The 19,102-nt window shown below is 56.1% G+C and overlaps 2 protein-coding genes across 2 annotated transcripts in view; both read right to left on the bottom strand.

Annotated features, from left to right (window-relative positions):
- The window catches only part of VOLCADRAFT_96004 (uncharacterized protein), a gene marked incomplete at both ends in the record, with an annotated part of 1,595 nt that extends 416 nt beyond the window's left edge, over positions 1–1,179 (bottom strand). Inside the window, 2 exons of the mRNA XM_002955030.1 lie at positions 7–522; positions 780–1,179. Coding sequence (XP_002955076.1) covers positions 7–522; positions 780–1,179 — 916 coding nt within the window. The remainder of the gene's footprint in view (positions 1–6; positions 523–779) is intronic.
- A 1,651-nt stretch (positions 1,180–2,830) lies between these two features.
- On the bottom strand, positions 2,831–12,723 carry VOLCADRAFT_96003 (uncharacterized protein; the record flags this gene model as incomplete). Its single annotated transcript, XM_002955029.1, has 14 exons — positions 2,831–3,618; positions 3,721–3,793; positions 4,126–4,241; positions 4,272–4,312; positions 4,505–4,801; positions 5,948–6,747; positions 6,990–7,121; positions 7,349–7,462; positions 7,844–8,279; positions 8,672–9,162; positions 9,632–9,811; positions 10,195–10,334; positions 11,273–11,581; positions 12,681–12,723. 14 exons carry the CDS (start codon positions 12,721–12,723, stop codon positions 2,831–2,833), a joined length of 3,960 nt encoding a protein of 1,319 aa, XP_002955075.1.
- Between the last annotated feature and the right edge of the window lie 6,379 nt (positions 12,724–19,102).

The following is a 19,102-nucleotide window of genomic DNA, read 5'->3' as shown; positions in this document are numbered from 1 at the left end:
GGTCACCATCCCTCGCCAGGCGGATGACCTCCTTGTAGGGCAACAGCTGTGACATGTCGTTGAGCTGCTTCTGGGTCTGCTGCACCTCGGATGCTGTCTTGTAGTGCTGTGCCACCTGCACGGCCACCTGCACCCATGCTTCGGTGTCCTGCATCTCATCAAACTCCACTGTGGCTGCCTGAGCGGCCGCAATGTTGTGGTTGATGACGCGGTTGGCATGACTGTTGAAGGCTGACTGGTCAGACGCCAGGTGCTGTCCTCCTGCCGCCTTGAACATCAATCCCCACTCCTGCACAGTGTCCAGGATGTCCTCCCCATCCGCTGCATCCGCTGCGAGGCCAAGCATATCACTGAAGGGTCCCAGCAAGCCAGGAGCAGCAGTCAGGCCGGCTGCGGACAGGCTGCCGGTGGTGGCTGGGGCCAGCAAGCACTGGAGGGGGGTGTTGAAGGGGTGCAGGGGGGGGAGCACATGCCGAACTATGATGGCGCCAGCCTGGTGAGGGGCCTCGGGATGAACGGCAGCTGAAGGGGGGGGTGCAGGCATGGCGGCTGCGGGCGCCTGGGCAGGAGCTGCACTGTGGGCGGGCTGCATCTCGAGGTTGCCAATGATAGTCCGCACCAGCTGATTGTATCCACCGTTGTCGACTATGGTTTCAAGGTCAGAGCCAGCCGGAATGCGAGTCCCCTGAGCTCCACCCTCCATGGTGCCCTGGGTGCGACCGTGCTGACCCGGCCCACCCGAGCAACCCAGTCCCACGTTGTCCAACACGGGGGCTCACCTGCATCGTCCTCGCCCATACTTGGGAGGGGGTGCCAGCCTTGCAGTGGAACTCCGGAGATGAGCTGAAGTTTGTGCTCTTGAATCGCCAGCCAAGCGGTGTCATGGGTCTTCAGGTCGGTAACGGAGTCTGGAACACTGTAAGGAGTCTTGAACTGTGACTCGTGCTTGCACCGGATGGAATCGAGTTTGGCTGTGTGGGTGTCCTTGGCTGATTTTGAAGCCCGAGCGGGCAAATGCTGCTCCTGCTGGCCGAGGTCTGTCGCCAACACCTCATCAATAGCCAAAAGCTGATCTTCTACCCGTTGCAATATGTTCAGTTCATCCGATGAAAGCGGTGGGAAGGAGACAAGCTCTTGGTTGCAGTCAGCGGTCGTGCGCAGATGGTCAAAGGGCGACATGGCTACAGCAACCAACACCAGACAAACTGACGAAATGAGTTGAACCGTTGCGCGTGTTTTGATGGTCTCCAAAGAAAAGTCGCCAGATCCACACCGCTGACCAACAGGCAATAACAGCGGCAACTAGCAGGTAAAGAGAGCTCGTACCAGAAGCCGAGTCAGAGATCACGAAGAAGATTAATAAGACAAGACGAACCACCACCGAGCAAAACAACAGCTCAAGACAACAACCAACCAACCGCACCATAGGACCTGCAAACCACATTTTCGGCTACACCTAAAATAAGATCTTTTCGCGTACGGAGCCCCTTTACACGATTATTTTAGAGAACTTTTACTATCTATTAATGTATTTAACTAGTTTCTTATCGCCTGGGTGATTCGCTGAGCCAGGTGTGAGATTTTTTGAACTTAATGTTAGTGTGCGGCCAAGTGGAAACACCCTGTAAGTGTGGCTCTCGAACCGGTGGCGGCTTGCCCCATGTCGCCTGCAACGTGGGTGTGTATACACAAGCGGTGCATAAGGCTGGTAGTGCATATGGTTGAACAGCCGTCGCTGCCCTGCCCGCATCGATGATAACATGTGGTCACGCCATCCAAAGAACTGCTTAATTGATTGACAGACACGGCAATTCAACGTAGGGCATATACAACTGTCCAAACTACACCAGTAAAATGTTGGGAGGTGGGAACAAGAAATTAATCCTCGAAAATGTGGCAAGAAGAGGGTGCATGCACCCAGCGCATGCATGCAATTGAGCAGGGAGGAGGAAAATGCTCCCATCCTGTCCCCCTGTTGGCCCTCAGGGGCTAACGCGCCCATGCTGGCCAGAATGGCAAAGAAGTTTCCTGATCAACAATTAGTAGCGGTTTTCGGGGTAAAATTTAGCATATGGATATGCTTAGATGTATGAAAATGTGGGCGATACAGCCGCAATGCACATTTGTACTTCTTGTTGGACTGGTGACCAAGCGGGTTTTATATTGCAAGCCCGGTTTCCAGGCCCCTTCCACGCCGGAAAACATGCAAAGCTACGCTGAAATATCGTTCGGTTTTCTCCGAAAATGCCTTAGGGAGGCTTCGGTGGGGCCCCCGAAGAAATGCTTCAAAAGGCCCAGAATCCGTTCGGGATGCTCCGGGGTGCACTATTTTTCCTTACGGGCAAAACGGACAAATCTCAAAATTGTTCGGGCCCGAATCGGGGTGAAGAACAGAAATGATAACATAAGGAATTCACAACACAAGGATTCAGCCTGTCCATGTGGCACGTGGTTATAAAGCACAAAGTCAGATGTCGAGCAGCAGTGCTTGATGGACAGCTCACTTTGCTCAGGTAACGTGAAACGTCTGTTACGTTGGCTTGCTCAGCCCTTAAGGCCCATAAGAAGATGGACGAATCTGTACGGCAGGGCCTCCCCACAGGAAAACGGCTCCATGACTCAGCAAATTTTTTATGAAACACGGAACAGTCCAACGCTGCTCCCTCTACGGAAACAAGGTAATAGTCGTCAGACACTGCCTGTCCTAAGCAGCCGTGTCGTATGTATATACAATGTATGCCGTACAAGCCTGCTGTACAGCATACAAGACAAGATCCACTCTGCACATCTCTTCTCTCCACCCGCAAAAACACCAGTGGAGGCATTATTACTAATCGTCGTACTCAGCCAGTCGGCCTCCAGCCCCAGCCACCTCCTCCTTCTTGGCTACCAGCATTATTGCGTCTTCCTGTTCATCGTACTGCAACGTGCATCTGACCTCAACCAACAACCGCTCCGTAAGGCCCCATTTATCCACCCGCTTGTCCGGCCCCACTACAAAACCACGATCCACAGTGTGGCACGCACGACACAACGTCTGGCATACACCCCGCACGCACTCCACCACAGGCGTCCACGCCTCCGTGCCACCGTCAGCACAGCGCCACCGCGCCAGCCCGTGCGCCTTCATCACCGCCGGCAGCAGCGGTGATGTCCACAGCCGCCGCGCGACTGCCGTACAGCGTGCCAGACATGACACTAGTCCGAGCACTGCCAGGTGCAGTGCCGCCGGGCGCTCTGAGTCCACCGCCGCCGCCCTGGGGCTCCCAAGAACCGACACCAGGTGCGCCTCCAGATCACAAAACAATACCTCCGGATGCACCGTGCCGCTGGCCATCAGCTGCCACAGCACACTGGCAGCATCGACAGCGGCACGCTCCGCCGCCACCACCACAACAGCAGCGGTGCCGCCGCCACCCCAACCAACCCCTCTGGCGGCCAGCAGCCAAACGAGCTCCGACAGCACCGCCTTCTCCTCTTCAGCGGCAGCCCGCCGGGCCGCCGTACCCTTGGCAGCGGCGCCGCCGCAGCTGCCGCCGCGAGAACGCAATTTTTGCGGCCGGGCAAGTGTTCGTCCCACACCCTCGTACACCGTGATGGCGGAGTCAAGCATGCATGCTGCGGTGGCACGGACGCGGGCGCGGTCCGCCGTGCCGGCGTTGCTGGACAACGGCGCGCGAAGCGTCTCGACCGCCAGCCGGAAGCTGTCTCTCGGCTCACCAGTGGTCGGATCCGGCGGCAGGCCGAGCTCCACGCGGGCCCGATGCAAGTTGGTCATCACGATGAAACATGACTGTGGAGGAGTGTTTGTTTAGGGGTTTTACTACCTTGGCGTGTTACGTTCCTGTTGAAGGTTATATTTTACCAAACAACTGCGACCTGGGTCAGGAATACGGGTGATAAGCAGCAGTGGTATTACCTCGGCCCCAGCCGCTGGTGGTATGAGCACGACCGGCTTCTAATGCTCGTAGACCTCCTTCCATAACTTGCACCACATCACCAAAGCTTTGGAGGCCAAGTCCTCCTAACCCCTAGGCCCCCCCCCCCCCCGATTTCCCCAACCTCACAACAACTCCCCTCCCGCAACAACAACACCCTCCATCGCCGCCCCGGGCCGTGACCCACCTCCAGCAGTTGCGCCCCCAGCCTCCAGCTCGAGGTGCTATCCGATAGCTGTCGTACTGACCTCTCCGCAGTGCCGTACAGCCCCTCAGCCAGCGGCCTTGAGGTGGTGCTAGAGGCTGTGGCGGCGATGGCGGCGGCACCCTCACCATGTAGGCTGAGGTTGGTCAGCAGAGCCAGCAGCTGCAGCCTGAGAGGGGAGGCCGCCAGCAAAACCCAAAGTCGGTACCCTTCCTTACCCTTCTCCCTCCATTCATTTCCCATCCCGAGTGCCTCTGGCCCAAACTTTCATTAAATCTAAAACCGTACAACCCTCCACGTGAACCCTCAAAACCCTAAAACCCTCGAAACCACCGCACTCGGTACCGTGGTGGCGGCTCACCTGAGGTCCTGCCCACTTCCACTCAGAGCGGCAGCTGTCGAGCGGGGCGGCGGCGCGCCGTCATCAACATCTGGCAGCTCCAGTAGTGACGCGATGTACGGCATAAGCCCCGGCTGACTACAAATGGCCTTGCATCCACCGGCGCTGAGCGCAACTGCTGCCAGCACTCCCATGCAGCAGGTCTGCAGCTCCTGGACCTGCGCTGCTGTCGGCACGGTCGATACCCGAACCTGCCGAACAGAATGTATGGCGTTCAGCCACGTCGCTACTGCCGGTACCAATGGCGGCGGCGGCGGTCTGCGGGGGGCCCCCCCGATGTCCAAGAGGGGCAGCACGAGCGGTGGCGGACGTGTCGCCACCCGTGGAGGCATGTGGACAGCGCTGCCCCCGACACGGCCGCCGCCGCCGCCAGTAGACCCCCCGCTACCTCTCGATCCCTCCGGAGCGCCTATCGGTGTGCAGCCCGAATCTGCCACAGTGTCGCTGCCGTCAGAAGGCGGCGCAGCGTGATCCATTTGTCCGCCGTGTGTACCCTTCCGTGGTTCTGTAGGGGCCAACACTGCTGCCGTGGCGACAACAGCGGAACCCGCAGGTCCTGTATCTACTTCTGCCCCCTGCTGCTGCTGCTGCTGCTGCTGCAGCAAGGCAGAGCCAGCAGCCACAATCGCCTGCATGCGCTGCTCCTTGCCCTGCGAGGAACAGGAGGAGATGAGGAGGACTAGGAGGCCAGAAAGCCGACCGGACCAGAAAAGACCATACATGAAGGTGACCGACTCTGAGAACCGATCCCGCAAGCGCAGCCATGAAAACTCCCCGTGCATGATGAGGTGCGTGCGTTTCCCGGCGACCGGAAGCTTTCCTCTCCTCTCTGGCCATGGAAATGGGCTCAAGACACGGCCTATGGTAGCACGGCGGTACGACGGTACGACCAACACAACGCACCGTCAGCTCCACACTGCTGTCGATTATGCTCGAGTCTGCGTCCTGAGTGTTGCCGAGGGGGTCCCCAGTGCCGCCGCCGCTGCCGCTGTCCGTTTGTACCGCCCTGCCGCCACCACGGCCGCCACCGCCGCTGCCGCCACCACCAGCGCTACCTTCACCGCCGGCCCGACCGCCACCACCACCATCATCATCGCTGCTGTCAGCTACACGGCTGTATCGCTGGAGGATGACAAGCAGCACGACAGTACGGCACATGATGCGGCGGCCAGGCAGTGATGTTGGACACTGAGTGGGGATCCCCATGCCATGTAGAGTACGGAAGGACAGGTCAAACATTACTCATCATTCTCTACCCACCACGACCCCCACGATTCTCCCGACAACTCCCCCGTGCAGTGAAGTAACTCACATATGCATACAGACTACAGTACTTACACAGATACGCATACATAGACAGACAGATAGACAGACAGACAACAGACAGACAGACAGACAACAGACCTCACCTCCCGCGGAGAAGCTCCCGGAAGAGGGGGGGAGCCGTCCGCAACTGCCCGGGTGCCTAGGGAGCCCGTCAGCAGTAACCCCCTAGTGGACCCAGTCCGCAACGGTGCCAGCTGCCGCTCCACCGTCGCGTCGCCAGTGGCCGCCGCGTCAGGCATGACCCGTGGGTCGGTGGAGGCCGCCTCTGGTGTCTGTTGAAGTGGCGGCGCCACTGCCGCAGCTGCCAAGGCGCCTGCTCCACCACCAGCACCACCACCCCTCACAATGGCGCCGCTGCCACCCGCACCTCCGACCCCTCTGGACGGAGTGGAATGCCCGGTACGGTGTGCGATGGCCACTGCCGCACCGCTGCCTGCAGCAGCGGTGTCAGCAGCAATGGAGGTGCCGTACTGTGCGCCAAGCTTCTGCACGAGGCCGAGTGCAACATTGGTGGCGCCGCGGCCGCCATGCATCTTTCCATGCACGGCTGGCTTTGGCGGTGGCGGCAGCGGCGACGTCGTACCAGCGGCCGACACGCAGTCACCGAAGTTGGGGTCCCTCCAGCCAGGAAGCCGGTTCAGCAACAGGTGCGCAACAGCTGGTACAACACCGAAGCCCTTGGTGTCGTACCGGCTACCGCCATTGATGCCTGCATCAGCGGCGGCACGGTGGCCGCGCTCGTCTTGCGCGGGCGCATCTTTTCCCATTCTGGTCCGCATGATGTTGAGTTGGGAGGTCTCTGAGGCACTAAAGTCCCCGGACGCCAGCAGCCACAGCAGGTAGGCGGCGGCGCAGGAAGCGGCCAGGGTGAACTGTTCCTGATGGCGACATGAACACGATGGAAACAAGACTAAACAAGACAAAACAAAACAACAAAGAAAGAGGAAGTTCGTGGGGACGTCCTGAACCTGTGAACCTGGGATGTATTTGTTGCCAAAGAAAGGTCAAAACGCAACTTCACAGCTCTCACAGTGGAACGCGGGAAGGGTTAATGGTTGATTGTTAGGGGGGGGACGAGAGTGTACGGAGATGTGTACGGCCCGGGAGAAGGGACACCCACCCTGGAGGGTGCAGCAGCAGCTACTGCCGCCCCCGCTCCCGCTGATGATGGCGGCTGCCGTGCGCCGTACAGTACTGCTGCCAATCGCTCCACCACTGAATCCCCGGCTTCACTTAAGGCCTCCTGAACCGCCTGCGGCCGCGATAAAAACAAAAGAGACGCACATACGACATTACAACAGCAGATGGTGATTATACCACTAGGTTATTGAAACGTTTCCGTTCGTCAGAACGCGGCTTCTCACCCTCTTCCATCCACCTGGACGCCCATCCCCAACTGACGTGCCAACCGCCAACGCCAACCGGCAATCCCAGTCCTCTTCCATTTAGCCCCCCTGCCACGGTCGCTGCCTGCGTTACCTGCTGCGGCTTCTGGCAATGACCGCTGGATGCAATGCCGTACAGGCTCCGGAGCAGAGCGTCCTGCAGCTGGCGCTGGGCCTTACGCACCTGCGTGACTCGTACATCCTCCACCTGCATGTACGGAATCATGCCGTACGGGGCGGCGGCAGCGAACAGGCCGTGTCGCACCTCCCCTTCACACGCGCCACTGGACCTGTGCTTCATTGGTGATTTGCAACACCCCGAGCCAGCTCCTGCTCAAGGTAAGACCCTCAAACGAAAGTGGTGCTGCTTCTCCGAGAGCCTCAACCTCTCGTAATGGGACCCAGCTCTGGCGGCTACGACCGCTGTCACGTACCTGTGCATGCTATGGATTGGTGTCGGACGATGCTAAATAGTGTACAGGAGGGGGAGGAGGAGGAGGAGGAGGAGCAGAAGGGAGAAAACGTGTTCTGGAAATGTAACGAATATATGGAAAGCGGCATGTGCGATATCCGCCAGCAAGCAGCGCACCTGCCCCTGTCCTCCCGCACCCGCTCCCGTGTCGCCGCCGCCGCCGTCACCCTCGTCACCCTCGCAGCCGCTCCCATGTTCCTGACTGCCAGCCACACCAGCCTCCTTCCCCACATCGCCAGCCTCCTCCACCTCTGTTACCCCAATAGCTCCCACATCACCATCACCACCATCACCACCATCAAGCTCAAACGTCGCCGAATACCCTCCGTCCTCACTGCAGCAGCTGCCCTTAGGCGGCTCCAAAGCCGCCACAGGCGCATTGGCCCTCTGCCCGTCGGCCGCCGGGCCCCCTTGCGCAGCAGCACCGCAACCACCACGTCCGCCCCCAGCGGCAGCAGCGGTGGCGGCGCCGGCCCCTGACACCGCCGAGCCATCGTCCCGCTCCTTTGCCCCGTTTCCCTCTCCCTCCACATCCTGGCGCTGTGCCCCCTCTCTGGCCGTGTCGAGTGGCAGTAGCAGCAGTAGCTTGATGAGACGCTCCGGAACCCGGTTTTGCTCCGGATTAGGCCACTGGCTGGGCACCTTCTGGCCGTCACAGATCAGCAACGCCGCGGAATGTACGGAGCTGCAAGCTGCGAGACACTCTGCTCACATATACATACGCACATACACACGGAATGTGCGTGCATGTGTGTCAGCTTGCAGCTCTCCGTGAGGAAGTTGAGCAAAAAGGTGAGGTGAGGTGGCCTGGAGGGTTTCAGGAACAAACGATCCGGATCCAGGTACGACAACCACAACCGGATAATAACGGCCGCCATATCTCAACCCACGCAGCCCCCCACTTACATACCCACCCCACCCCACTCCACCCCTCCCCACCCGCACCGTGCACCTGCCAGCAGTACTCCCTCCGCCGCGAGCTCCACCACCGCTCCGCCCTCCGTAACGCCCGCCCGCTTGGAGCCCCTCTTCGCCACCTTCTCCATTCCTGCCGGGGCACCAGCACCAGCACCAGCACCAGCACCAGTCCGCTCAGGTAGTGGGCCCCTTACCCCAACCGGGCCCCCGCCGCCCCCGCCCCCGCCGTCGCCTTGAGCAGCAGCAGCAGCAACAACAAGGCGCTTCAGTGCCCTGCATGCGGCCTGCAATGCACCACATCGCTCCAGGGCGGCTAACCCCCCCGCATCTGCCGCCACCTCCCGCATCGCCCACAGCACGTCGAAGCAGCCCCCCTGCTCCTTCTCCTCCTTGTCCTGCTCCATACGCTCAGCTAGTAGCTCCATCAGCCGGGGGGTGTCCAGGATCATGGTCTGAAGCTGGGAGTGGGAGCCGCCGGCGGCTGCTCGCCACGCCATACCCAACAGACAGAGACCCGCCTGGGGGGCACAACATCCGTATGCGTGCGTGTTTTGGTGGTTGGCGGTTGTGAAGTGCGAGGAGGGCATGTTCAGATTACCGGAGGTCCTGACTTCCAAGTCCTTTTGGGGTCCCAGGTCTGTTGGGGGCCTTATGAAGTTATGGCGCTTGGGGGCCGGGATGTGGTCTGGGGGGTTGATTTCGCGTTGACCGCCGCAGGGTTGTCAGACTGCTGCAGGTAAACTATTCTGTAACGTAAGGCGCGGAGGGTGGGTCCTCCGGGGGCCCAGATCACCTGAAACAATGACCTGCGATAACAAACCCTTGATGTCCGGCCTTGTCAGGAATGCCCTAATGCCACCTTGATTTCCGGTAGGGGTCTCCTTAGGACGACCCTTCCCATCCCCCCATTTTTAGGACGCCACGATTGTCAAGACACGAAGACGTTTTCCTTTCGAGGAACATGCAATTAGCCCAGTAGACCATTACCTGGCGGACATCCCGACGGGGACTGTTAATGAGGACAGGTAGTACGGCACACAAGCGCTGGACCAGCGGCAGCAGCATCGGCGGGTGTAGCTGCACACAACAGGCCAGGAGCAGGGCCGCGGGACCTTGCAGTCTCTCTACCCTGAGTTGCGGAACGAGGCAGTGGAAATAGCCGTGGCACTGAGGGCCCGGAAGAAGAGGAGTGGGGAGAGAGGCGCAGAGAGAAAGGAGGGAGGGGTTATCAGAAGGGCCGCAGGTTTGGATGAGTTGCCACATGCGGGTCTGGATGGGTGTACAAGCGGTGTAATGGCCTGGAAGCAAAATGGCTTTTTTTGGTGGCTTAAAAATGGATTTACCATGTCATGGAGTATGAGTGCAGCTGCAGTAGCAGTGACCTGAAGAGCAGAAATTGACCCAGAACCAGCGGCTCTACACATCAATAAATAGACATATGGGGCTGATATGATCGTCGAGCGGTTGTTGCCCCCGAACAGCTGTGGACCCCGCATAACTGCAAGGGGCGGAAAGTCCTGAAGGCAGGAGTGGGGGTTTGAAACTCGCACCTGCACGTACTGAACTTCCGTGATGGTCCAGGATTTTGAAAGGAGTGATTCAAATGCATGGAGGTGGCTGTGAAATTTCCGTTCGCCGTGATAGGCTTGGTTGCGGCGTGCACGGGTCCGCTCCCGTACGCATCGTCCCTCTGCGGCACCGACCCCGTGGGTCGAGGTTCTACCGGAGTAGACAGTATGTTGTCATGAGGGTAATATCTTTACTTACGGTTCGTCTAGCGACGGGAAAATGCCTGCTGATGGCCCACCGTGGCCCTGGGGACTCAAACTCAGACGGAACATGCGTCGTCGATAACGCCGTCCAAGCATCTCCTGTTCTTACAAGGTCACCGGTATGTATCGATGGTGGGCTTGTTGTATTCCTATCGTCCCTGTCTACACGAGAGCTAGCCCGAGCGATTCGTCGCGTGCTTTGCTGTGACGAAGTGTATAGCAGCAACGGGTACGATGTAAACTCGTTAAAGTACTTATTAAATATTGCTTGTTTGATTGCAATAGAGCTTTTCCCCCGAGTAGGGCCAATTCCTGAGGTATGGTCACCATCTTCCGAACCATCATGAGCAATGCCAAAAAAACGGACGGAATTAGCTGTCCCTGTAACAGTCCGACTTCCTGGCTGGCGTAAGCTGCTGCGCGTCGGTGTTGCAAGAGGAGTGTATCCGTCATTAGTCACAGTGGACGCCATTTCGACTTTGCCGAGCTATCTATCGTGCATATGAATTAATCCTATAATCTATAATGATTTTAAACAGGTTCAAAACTGGCCAATCATGCCGACGCGGTTACAGTGTCCGTTACCGGTGGCGGTTACCAGCGAAAGCATAAACCGCGCGACACCTCCAGGACTCCCCGCTCACCGTCAGAAGCTGCTTCAAAATACGCCAGCAGACCTAATGCAGCTGCTTAGCACGCCGCCATTGTAGGGTCCCCGGGTCCAGCAAATGCAACTTCACCTCTTCTTCATCACCTCCGTCATCACCCGCCTCCTCCTCTTGCCTTACTCCCTGACCATCACCCGCTTCCTCGCTTATTCACCCAGCCTTCAACACCCCCTTCCGCTCAACCCCACCCGATGCCCTCCCTGACACCTCTACCGCCGCCACCGGCGATGATGCAGCACCCCCGCCCGCCTGCTCCTGCCGCAGTGTCGTGAACAGCTCCCGCATCGTGGATTCTACAGCCCGGCCCCACAACACACCACCACCGCACGCTACCGCCTTGGCTAGCAGCTGCAGCAGTGCATGCACACGAATGGCCTTCTCTGGTGCCGCACCGCCTGAAAGGATGCTCAGGGCCAGAGGACTGGATCCGGCGCTCCCCAGCATTTCCCACATCACCCCATGCGCCTCGTGAGGGCCGCCCTCCTGAAAGGCTGGACCTGGAGAATGCACAGGGGAGGAGGACCGAAGCAGCAAGTGCAAATCCTGGTGTTGGAGTGAGGGAAGCTGGACATATGCAAGCAGCAGCCACAGCTGCTGATGGAATTGCTGCTGCTGTTGCTGTTAACCCGGTGGTGTGTCACGGTCGGTACTGTTTTCCAAGTAGTCATGAAGATGAGAAGTGGATCCAATCGGCACAGGGGACCAGGCCGTTGCTCGCAGCAGTCTGTAGAGGCTATCTGGGTTCCAATGGCTTCATCCAGTGACTACTGGGTCATGCACCACCACACGAGCTCAGTGCCATCACACAGTGCACCCTACACAACTTCTACGGACACATACTGCCCCTGCCCCCCTCCCCCCTCCGCCTGAGTCACACCTAAGGCCCCCTTATTACCCCCTGATAATGATTCTGCCATGCGCCATGAGTTCTGGTAGATATGCATGTCTGGTATTACCAGTGAGCTAACCCACGAACACAGAATCGGAGTTTCTCACATGCAGCTAGCTTGTTGTTGTTGTTGTTACATGGTCGTGGGTGCATTCCCCATACCTGCAAACCACCCTAGTACGAGCCGAGGGCTCAAGGGCTGCCAAATCGCCTATAAGCACCATCCTACCTCACACTTCCAATGAGACAAGTGATGAAGGATACTAACGACCAAAGGGAATGATAGAGTTGCGGTGAGACCATATACGTTCCAGCATCCTTGCCAGGCGTTCAGGTTCCCACTTCATAGTGTCCTTCATATGTTCAAAGCGTGGAAAGCCCATATCAGATCTGATTTCGTCGTAAACCGGACAGTCCAGCAAAATGTGTTTCTCATCCTCGATGTGGCTATCAGTGCTGCAGCAAGGGCATACTCACTCCTCCCTAGGTATGTAACGCCTGTTAGCCGCCAGTGCCCAACAGCAAAGCCTAAACTGCATAAGCTTGCAATTCGCCGAACGTGGGATAAACATTGTGATGTGCGGGAGCACCTCCTTCCTGCCCGCTTGCTCGGCCGCCAGCCAATGCTTATATTTCGTGGATTCCTGGTTGCTTGCCGTCTGACGGATACACGTCAGGCTGGGCATCTAAATGTGTATGCTTCCAACCTGTTGTATTCCGCTTCTTAAATCTGGGCCCAAACTGATACATTTTTCTGTCTTATTTTTCCTTTCTCGCTTGGCACGGTTACTGGACAAGTTTTGCTGGAACTAACTGAATTCCAACTGCCTATTTTGCCGCTTTTCTGTCAGATCTTTATGGCTCCGACCTCTGGGTCAGACGGCGAGCGGGACGCTGTCATGGATGCCTACAAGTAAACGCCACCTCAGGTGGAAGTCCATACTTGCAGAAGTATGGGCGGGGGTCGTAGCACAGGCTACGACTGGGACGCTGGTCCCTGGCTCGCGGAGCCCCGTCATCGATTGGAAGCATGGATCAACGGTATGCCATTCCGGACTGGACCGCGCCTTTTCGGAACTGGCTGTACGATTCATGGGATGGCCGCATCCTCCGCTATTTAAGCGGGCGAAACTCTTCCAAATCGGTGTCTTCCGACACCACCATCCAGTTCTGGTTTAGTAAGATATAACAAGTCTGGTATCGAGACGGTTCCTCCCGGGGCCTCTCGCATTTCTGAAATTTTCAAGATCCCCCTTTTGCCATCAAGATCCCCACTTCTACCGGCGCGTGGATGGAGGTCGACGACATCACCGGACCTTTGGCTACAATCATCGACGCTCTTGGCGATGCTGTCCACAAAGTCGCTGCCGCCGGCTCTGAACCGCCAGTTCCTTCGGTGGTCCCTGCCCTTTGCCGGAGGCTCTGTCAAGAGCTTCGTAGCACCCGTTCGGTGCTAGAACAGACTTCCAGAAAAAATGACAGTTCTCTTTACTTGGTGGAACACATCAAGGGTCACGCCACCGGGACGACCGCCGGCGATGGAAGGAACAACATCGCTACTGAGTGCGGCTTGCCCGCTGGGGATCCCGCACCCATCATCACTGACAACGGGGACCTCCCGGCACCGGAGGTCAGGCCTCGGGCTGCTACTGTTGCCGCTGGGCGGAATACAGCTCACCAGGCCTCTGGTGCTGAACTTCAGTCTCAGCTTGCACATTATCATATTTGCAAACGTCAATGACCGGACACCGCGGCCTGTCTCCTGTTACCAGCACATGTATCCCTGAGGGCTGCCTCCTTGCTGATAGGGATGCGTCGGGTTCTTCAGTTTCGTGCTGGTAGCAAGCTCTTCAACGGTGTAGACATGACGGGTCAACTTGTTTCCCTTCCAGGTCTGCTGTATACTGCTGACGTTTGGTACGATCCCCCTCTTGTCCTGGGGCACCTTGACACGGAGCCCCATGTTTCAGTCCTGTGTGCAAAAGTTGCTGCGTCAACAGGGCCCAGAGTCCCGTTAATTGGCATTCGTGTCGCTGGACATTCTTTAACTGCCATGGCCGACTCTGGTGCCAGCGACGACTTCATTTCTGCGTCCATTGTTGAGCAACTCGGACTGAAACCTCAACTGGCATCATGGTCATCTGTCACCCTTGCTGACGGGGGTAAGCAGGTCTTTTTGGGTCAAGTTTCCCTTCGTATATCCTTGGGCCCTTCGTGCCTAAATGTCCGTCCGTATGTGCTGCCTAAGTTTACTGATGCAGCCACGTTTATCTTAGGGTCCGCTACCCTTGATCAGTATGGGGCTCATCTGAATTATGAGACCCACACCTTGCAGTTGCAGAAGGGAACCTTGTGTTATAAGGTGCCTTTCACCACTGCAGAACGGATGGGAGAAGGGAATACTAGTGCTGCACACTCCGAACCCTGTGTGAATTTTGCTGCTGCCGCTATCTGTAAGCGAATTGAGCCTGAACCCGTTGGGTGCAAAGCAGCTATCCATATGATTCGCAAGGGGGCGCATGGATTGCTAGTACGGCCTAAATTGCCTAAATTGCAACTGAATACAGCCGTTACCCAGATCTCTGAAAATGACCCTGCATTTGAAGCCCTTCTTAACGAATACTCAGATATCTTCCGTGAGGCCCCTGGACTTCCCCCGATGAGACCGGTAGATCATACCATACCTTTGGCTCCTGGTGTGCAGCCTGTTTCGTGCCCCATGTATCGCCTCAGCCCCCTGGAGCTGGATGAGGTGACACACCAGGTAGCCGACCTACTGAGGAAAGGTATGATTCGACCCAGCACATCCCCGTATTGTGGTCCCATTTTATTTGTGGGCAAAAAGGACGGGACTCTGCATATGTGCATAGACTATAGGGGTTTAAATGCGACCACCATTAAAAATCACTATCCTATCCCATGGGTCGATGATCTACTGGATAGACTGCGTGGCTCGGCTTTCTTTAGCTCTATTGACCTACAGCAGGGGTACAATCAAATCCGTATTGCTGAATCAGATATTCCGAAAAGTGCATTTCGTACGCCCTCTGGTCATTACGAGTATACTGTGCTGAGCTTCGGCTTGACGAACGCTCCTGCCACGTTCCAAGCCCTGATGGACCGAACCTTTCGGCCCTACATAGACCGTTTTGTCGTTTGCTACCTAGACGATATCCTGGTTTATTCAAAGACACGTGAAGAGCACCTGGAGCATTTACGACTGGTCTTTGAAATTTTGCGGCGTGAGCAACTGTTTGCCAAGCGTTCTAAGTGCCACTGGGCCCAGCCTCAGGTCGAATACCTTGGTCACATCGTCTCCAAGGATGGCATCCGCATGGACCCCCGTAAGACTGCTGCGGTGCGGAACTGGCCTACCCCGACCAATTTGCAAGAACTAAGGAAGTTCTTGGGGCTGACGAACTACTTCCGTAAGTTCATCAAACGCTATGCCATTATTGCCACACCTCTGACAAATCTGACACGTAAAGGGGCTTTTGTATCTCCTGACTGCTGGGGTCCTGACTGCCAGCAAGCGTTCGATACACTTAAGCGTGTTGTCTCTGAAGACATCATCCTGCGTTTCCCGGACTACTCCCAACCTTTCCGTGTGGAGGTCGTAACTGATGCGTCCCTGCATGGTACGGGAGCAGTACTGCTGCAAAACGGGAGACCAATTGCGTTTACTAGTAAGAAGTTCTCGGGGGCTGAAACCCGTTATACCACTGGGGAACAAGAACTTCTTGCTGTACTGCACGCGCTTAAGGAGTGGCAGTGTTATCTGGAGGGTCGGCCGTTCACCCTCAAAACCGACCACAAACCCCTAACGTTTCTGCAAGGCGTGCCTACCCTTAACCGTCGTCAAGCCTGGTGGATGGAATACCTTAGCCGGTTTGACTTTACATGGGAATACCTGCAAGGCATCCTTAACATTGCTGATGCCTTAAGTTGGCACCCTTGTCTGCATGCAGCCATTCTGTCAGTCGTTACACGCAACCGTGCTGCAGCACCCGTTGTGCCCTCTGAACTTGTGCAACGACTTCGAGCTGCCTATGCCACGGATCCCTGGTTTTCCGATAACCACAATACTGGCCATTTAACCCGTAACAGTGGCCTTTGGATCCGCACTGAGGGTACTTTTCGGCAGGTTGTCGTTCCGAATGATGACTTGCAGCGTCATGATCTCCTGTCATGTTTTCATGACGACCCGCTGGCTGGGCACCCTGGCTGCACCCGTCTGGTCGAGGTTCTCCATCGTCAATTCTGGTGGCCTCGGATGGCTAAGGACGCCGAGAACTATGCCCAGAACTGTGAGCTGTGCCAACGCAATAAAGTCCTGTCTGGTAAGCCCCACGGCCTCCTGTGTCCCTTGCCTGTGCCGGCCGCCCCTTGGGAAAGTGTTACCATGGACTTTGTTGTAGCTTTGCCCAAAACTGAGGGGGGATTCGATGCCGTTTTGGTCATGGTAGACCGACTCACGAAAATGGTGCACCTGGCACCTACGGTATCATCCTGCACAGCTGAGCAAACTGCACGTCTGTTCTTTGACAACATAGTGTGTTTGCATGGTGTCCCCAAGAATGTTGTGACCGACCACGGATCACAATTTGCCAGCAGATTTTGGGGCACCCTGGGTGATCTGTTAGGCATGCGTGTTAACCTGAGCACTGCCTATCACCCACAGACTGATGGACAGACAGAACGTACGAATCGCACTCTTGGCGATATGTTGCACAATTATGCCGGACATACACCTTCTGTCTGGGACACATATCTAACTGCTGCTGAATTCGCGATTAATAATGCTGTGAATCGCGCGACTGGCAAAAGTCCGTTTTTCCTGAATTATGGATACAACCCTGCCTTGCCTGTTTGGCGGGAGTTGGACGTCAACTTGCCTGCAGCAAAGACGTTTGCCAAGTCCTTTGTGTCCCGACTGACTGACGCGAAATCTTGCCTTGAAGCTGCACAGCAACGTACGGCGGACTACTTTAACAAATCCCGACATGCCATCACCTTCTCGCAGGGCCAGTTGGTGATGCTGAGCACTAAGAACCTGAGGTCTCTAGCGGATGGTTCTCGTAAGCTTTTACCTCGTTGGGTGGGACCATTTCCTGTTGTTCGCATGGTTGGGTCTACTGCAGTCGAGCTGCAACTACCACCTGACATGCACATCCACCCCACATTCCATGTCTCTCTAGTCCACACTATGACGACGGGTGATCGCGTTACGTCGCGTTAAATTCGCGTTACGAGGCTTTAACGCGAGTTTAACGCGACGCTAACGCGATGTAACGCAATCTTAAGCACTGATAACGCACCGGTTCGCTTGTGCGTATGGCCTAACGCACATCATCTTTATTCGCATGCGAACGAGCTGAGTAATTTTGGCTGGCAGTGCGTTAGCTTAAGCAACTAACGCAAACTAACGCAAACTTTACGCGATCGTAAACGCGACCAGGTGACTTTTAACGCGAGCGTTACCTTACCTATAGATGTAACGCATACGCAAGCGAATGGCATACGCGGCTGCGACTGGTGCGAATGCGTATGCATATGCGAATGTGGCGAATGATATCGCGAGTTTTACGCGACCCTAATCGCGACCAGGTGACTTTTAACGCGAGCGTTAGCTTAGCTATAGGTGTAACGCATACGCATGCGACTGGTGCGAATGCGTATGCATATGCGAATGTGGCGAATGATATCGCGAGTTTTACGCGACCCTAAACGCGACCAGGTGACTTTTAACGCGAGCGTTAGCTTAGCTATAGGTGTAACGCATACGCATGCGACTGGTGCGAATGCGTATGCATATGCGAATGTGGCGAATGATATCGCGAGTTTTACGCGACCCTAAACGCGACCAGGTGACTTTTAACGCGAGCGTTAGCTTAGCTATAGGTGTAACGCATACGCATGCGAATGGTGCGAATGCGTATGCACATGCGAATGTGGCGAATGAATTCGCGAGTTTTACGCGACCCTAAACGCGACCAGGTGACTTTTAACGCGAGCGTATCGCCAAACGCAAGGGATTGCGAACGGCATACGCGACTGCGAATCCTGCGAATGTATGTGCTACCATTTGAATTTTACGCGAGTGACTGCGACTTGCGTGCGGGACTGCGAACTGTACGGCCAACCGTGCAATACAAAAGCTTTACAATAGCAGTACACGAGCTGTACAATGTGCAAAGTGCACCGCCGTTGCACATGACCTGCAGGTTCACAGCTGTGAACCACAGCACTCACTGCTTTCTTCATACATTTGAACTATCCCTGAATGACAGGTACGAATTCATAGCAAATCCTAACATGACCGATGCAACTCAGCCAGCAACTCTTACCATGGAAAAGGGTCCAACAGTCTAACGTCAGAAAAAATCGACACACAAATGTTAAGCGCATGTAAATGTACCACAATACAGCCACTATTGTCTTCTTATTAAAGCGCTCAATCCTCGCCTCCGCTGATGTCATCTTCACGAACGACGGCATAAATCTGCATATGAAAGGATCACAGCAAATCATTGTTTAGGCAGGAACACATAGTTGTGAGCATGTTACGTACAATGACGGCTGTAGGTGTGACACCGGCATAACGTGCCTCGAAATAAGGCAATAAAAAGCATTTAGTTAATAGCCATGGTCGTGCAACCAGAGGCTTCATACCTCCGAACGGCCGCTACGTGGCATGCCACGTCCCGTTTGAGCCCGACTCTTGTTCATATCCTTACCACCATCCTTGCGCTTGTCCTATTCCTTGCGATTCTCCTGCTCGTGTCCTTGGAATGTAAAATGACAAGGCATAATGTCAGTGTATGCACCTGCATGATGGCCACTTACTGCCGGTGCCGTCTAGTCCCCCTTTTCCTGCTTTCCCCTGCTTGCCTGCGAATGAATGCTGCGCCATTATAGAGGAAGAAAGACAGATTCTTGTTATGAAGATGCTAATTCATTAGGCTTTACCTTACACTGTCGTCATTGGAGGATCAGCGTGAGTATAAGCAATGCTTACGCGCTAAACAACAAATTCAAGATAATCTTATTAGTGCAATGCGCGCAATGAATTACTGCCCTGAGGACACGGGCAGCACTGGGCCTTACGCCCAACTTACTCCCAACTCCC

Source organism: Volvox carteri (genome assembly GCF_000143455.1).
Source record: "Volvox carteri f. nagariensis unplaced genomic scaffold VOLCAscaffold_48, whole genome shotgun sequence".
Classification (NCBI taxonomy): domain Eukaryota; kingdom Viridiplantae; phylum Chlorophyta; class Chlorophyceae; order Chlamydomonadales; family Volvocaceae; genus Volvox; species Volvox carteri.
This window is presented reverse-complemented; position numbering and strand designations above follow the sequence as displayed.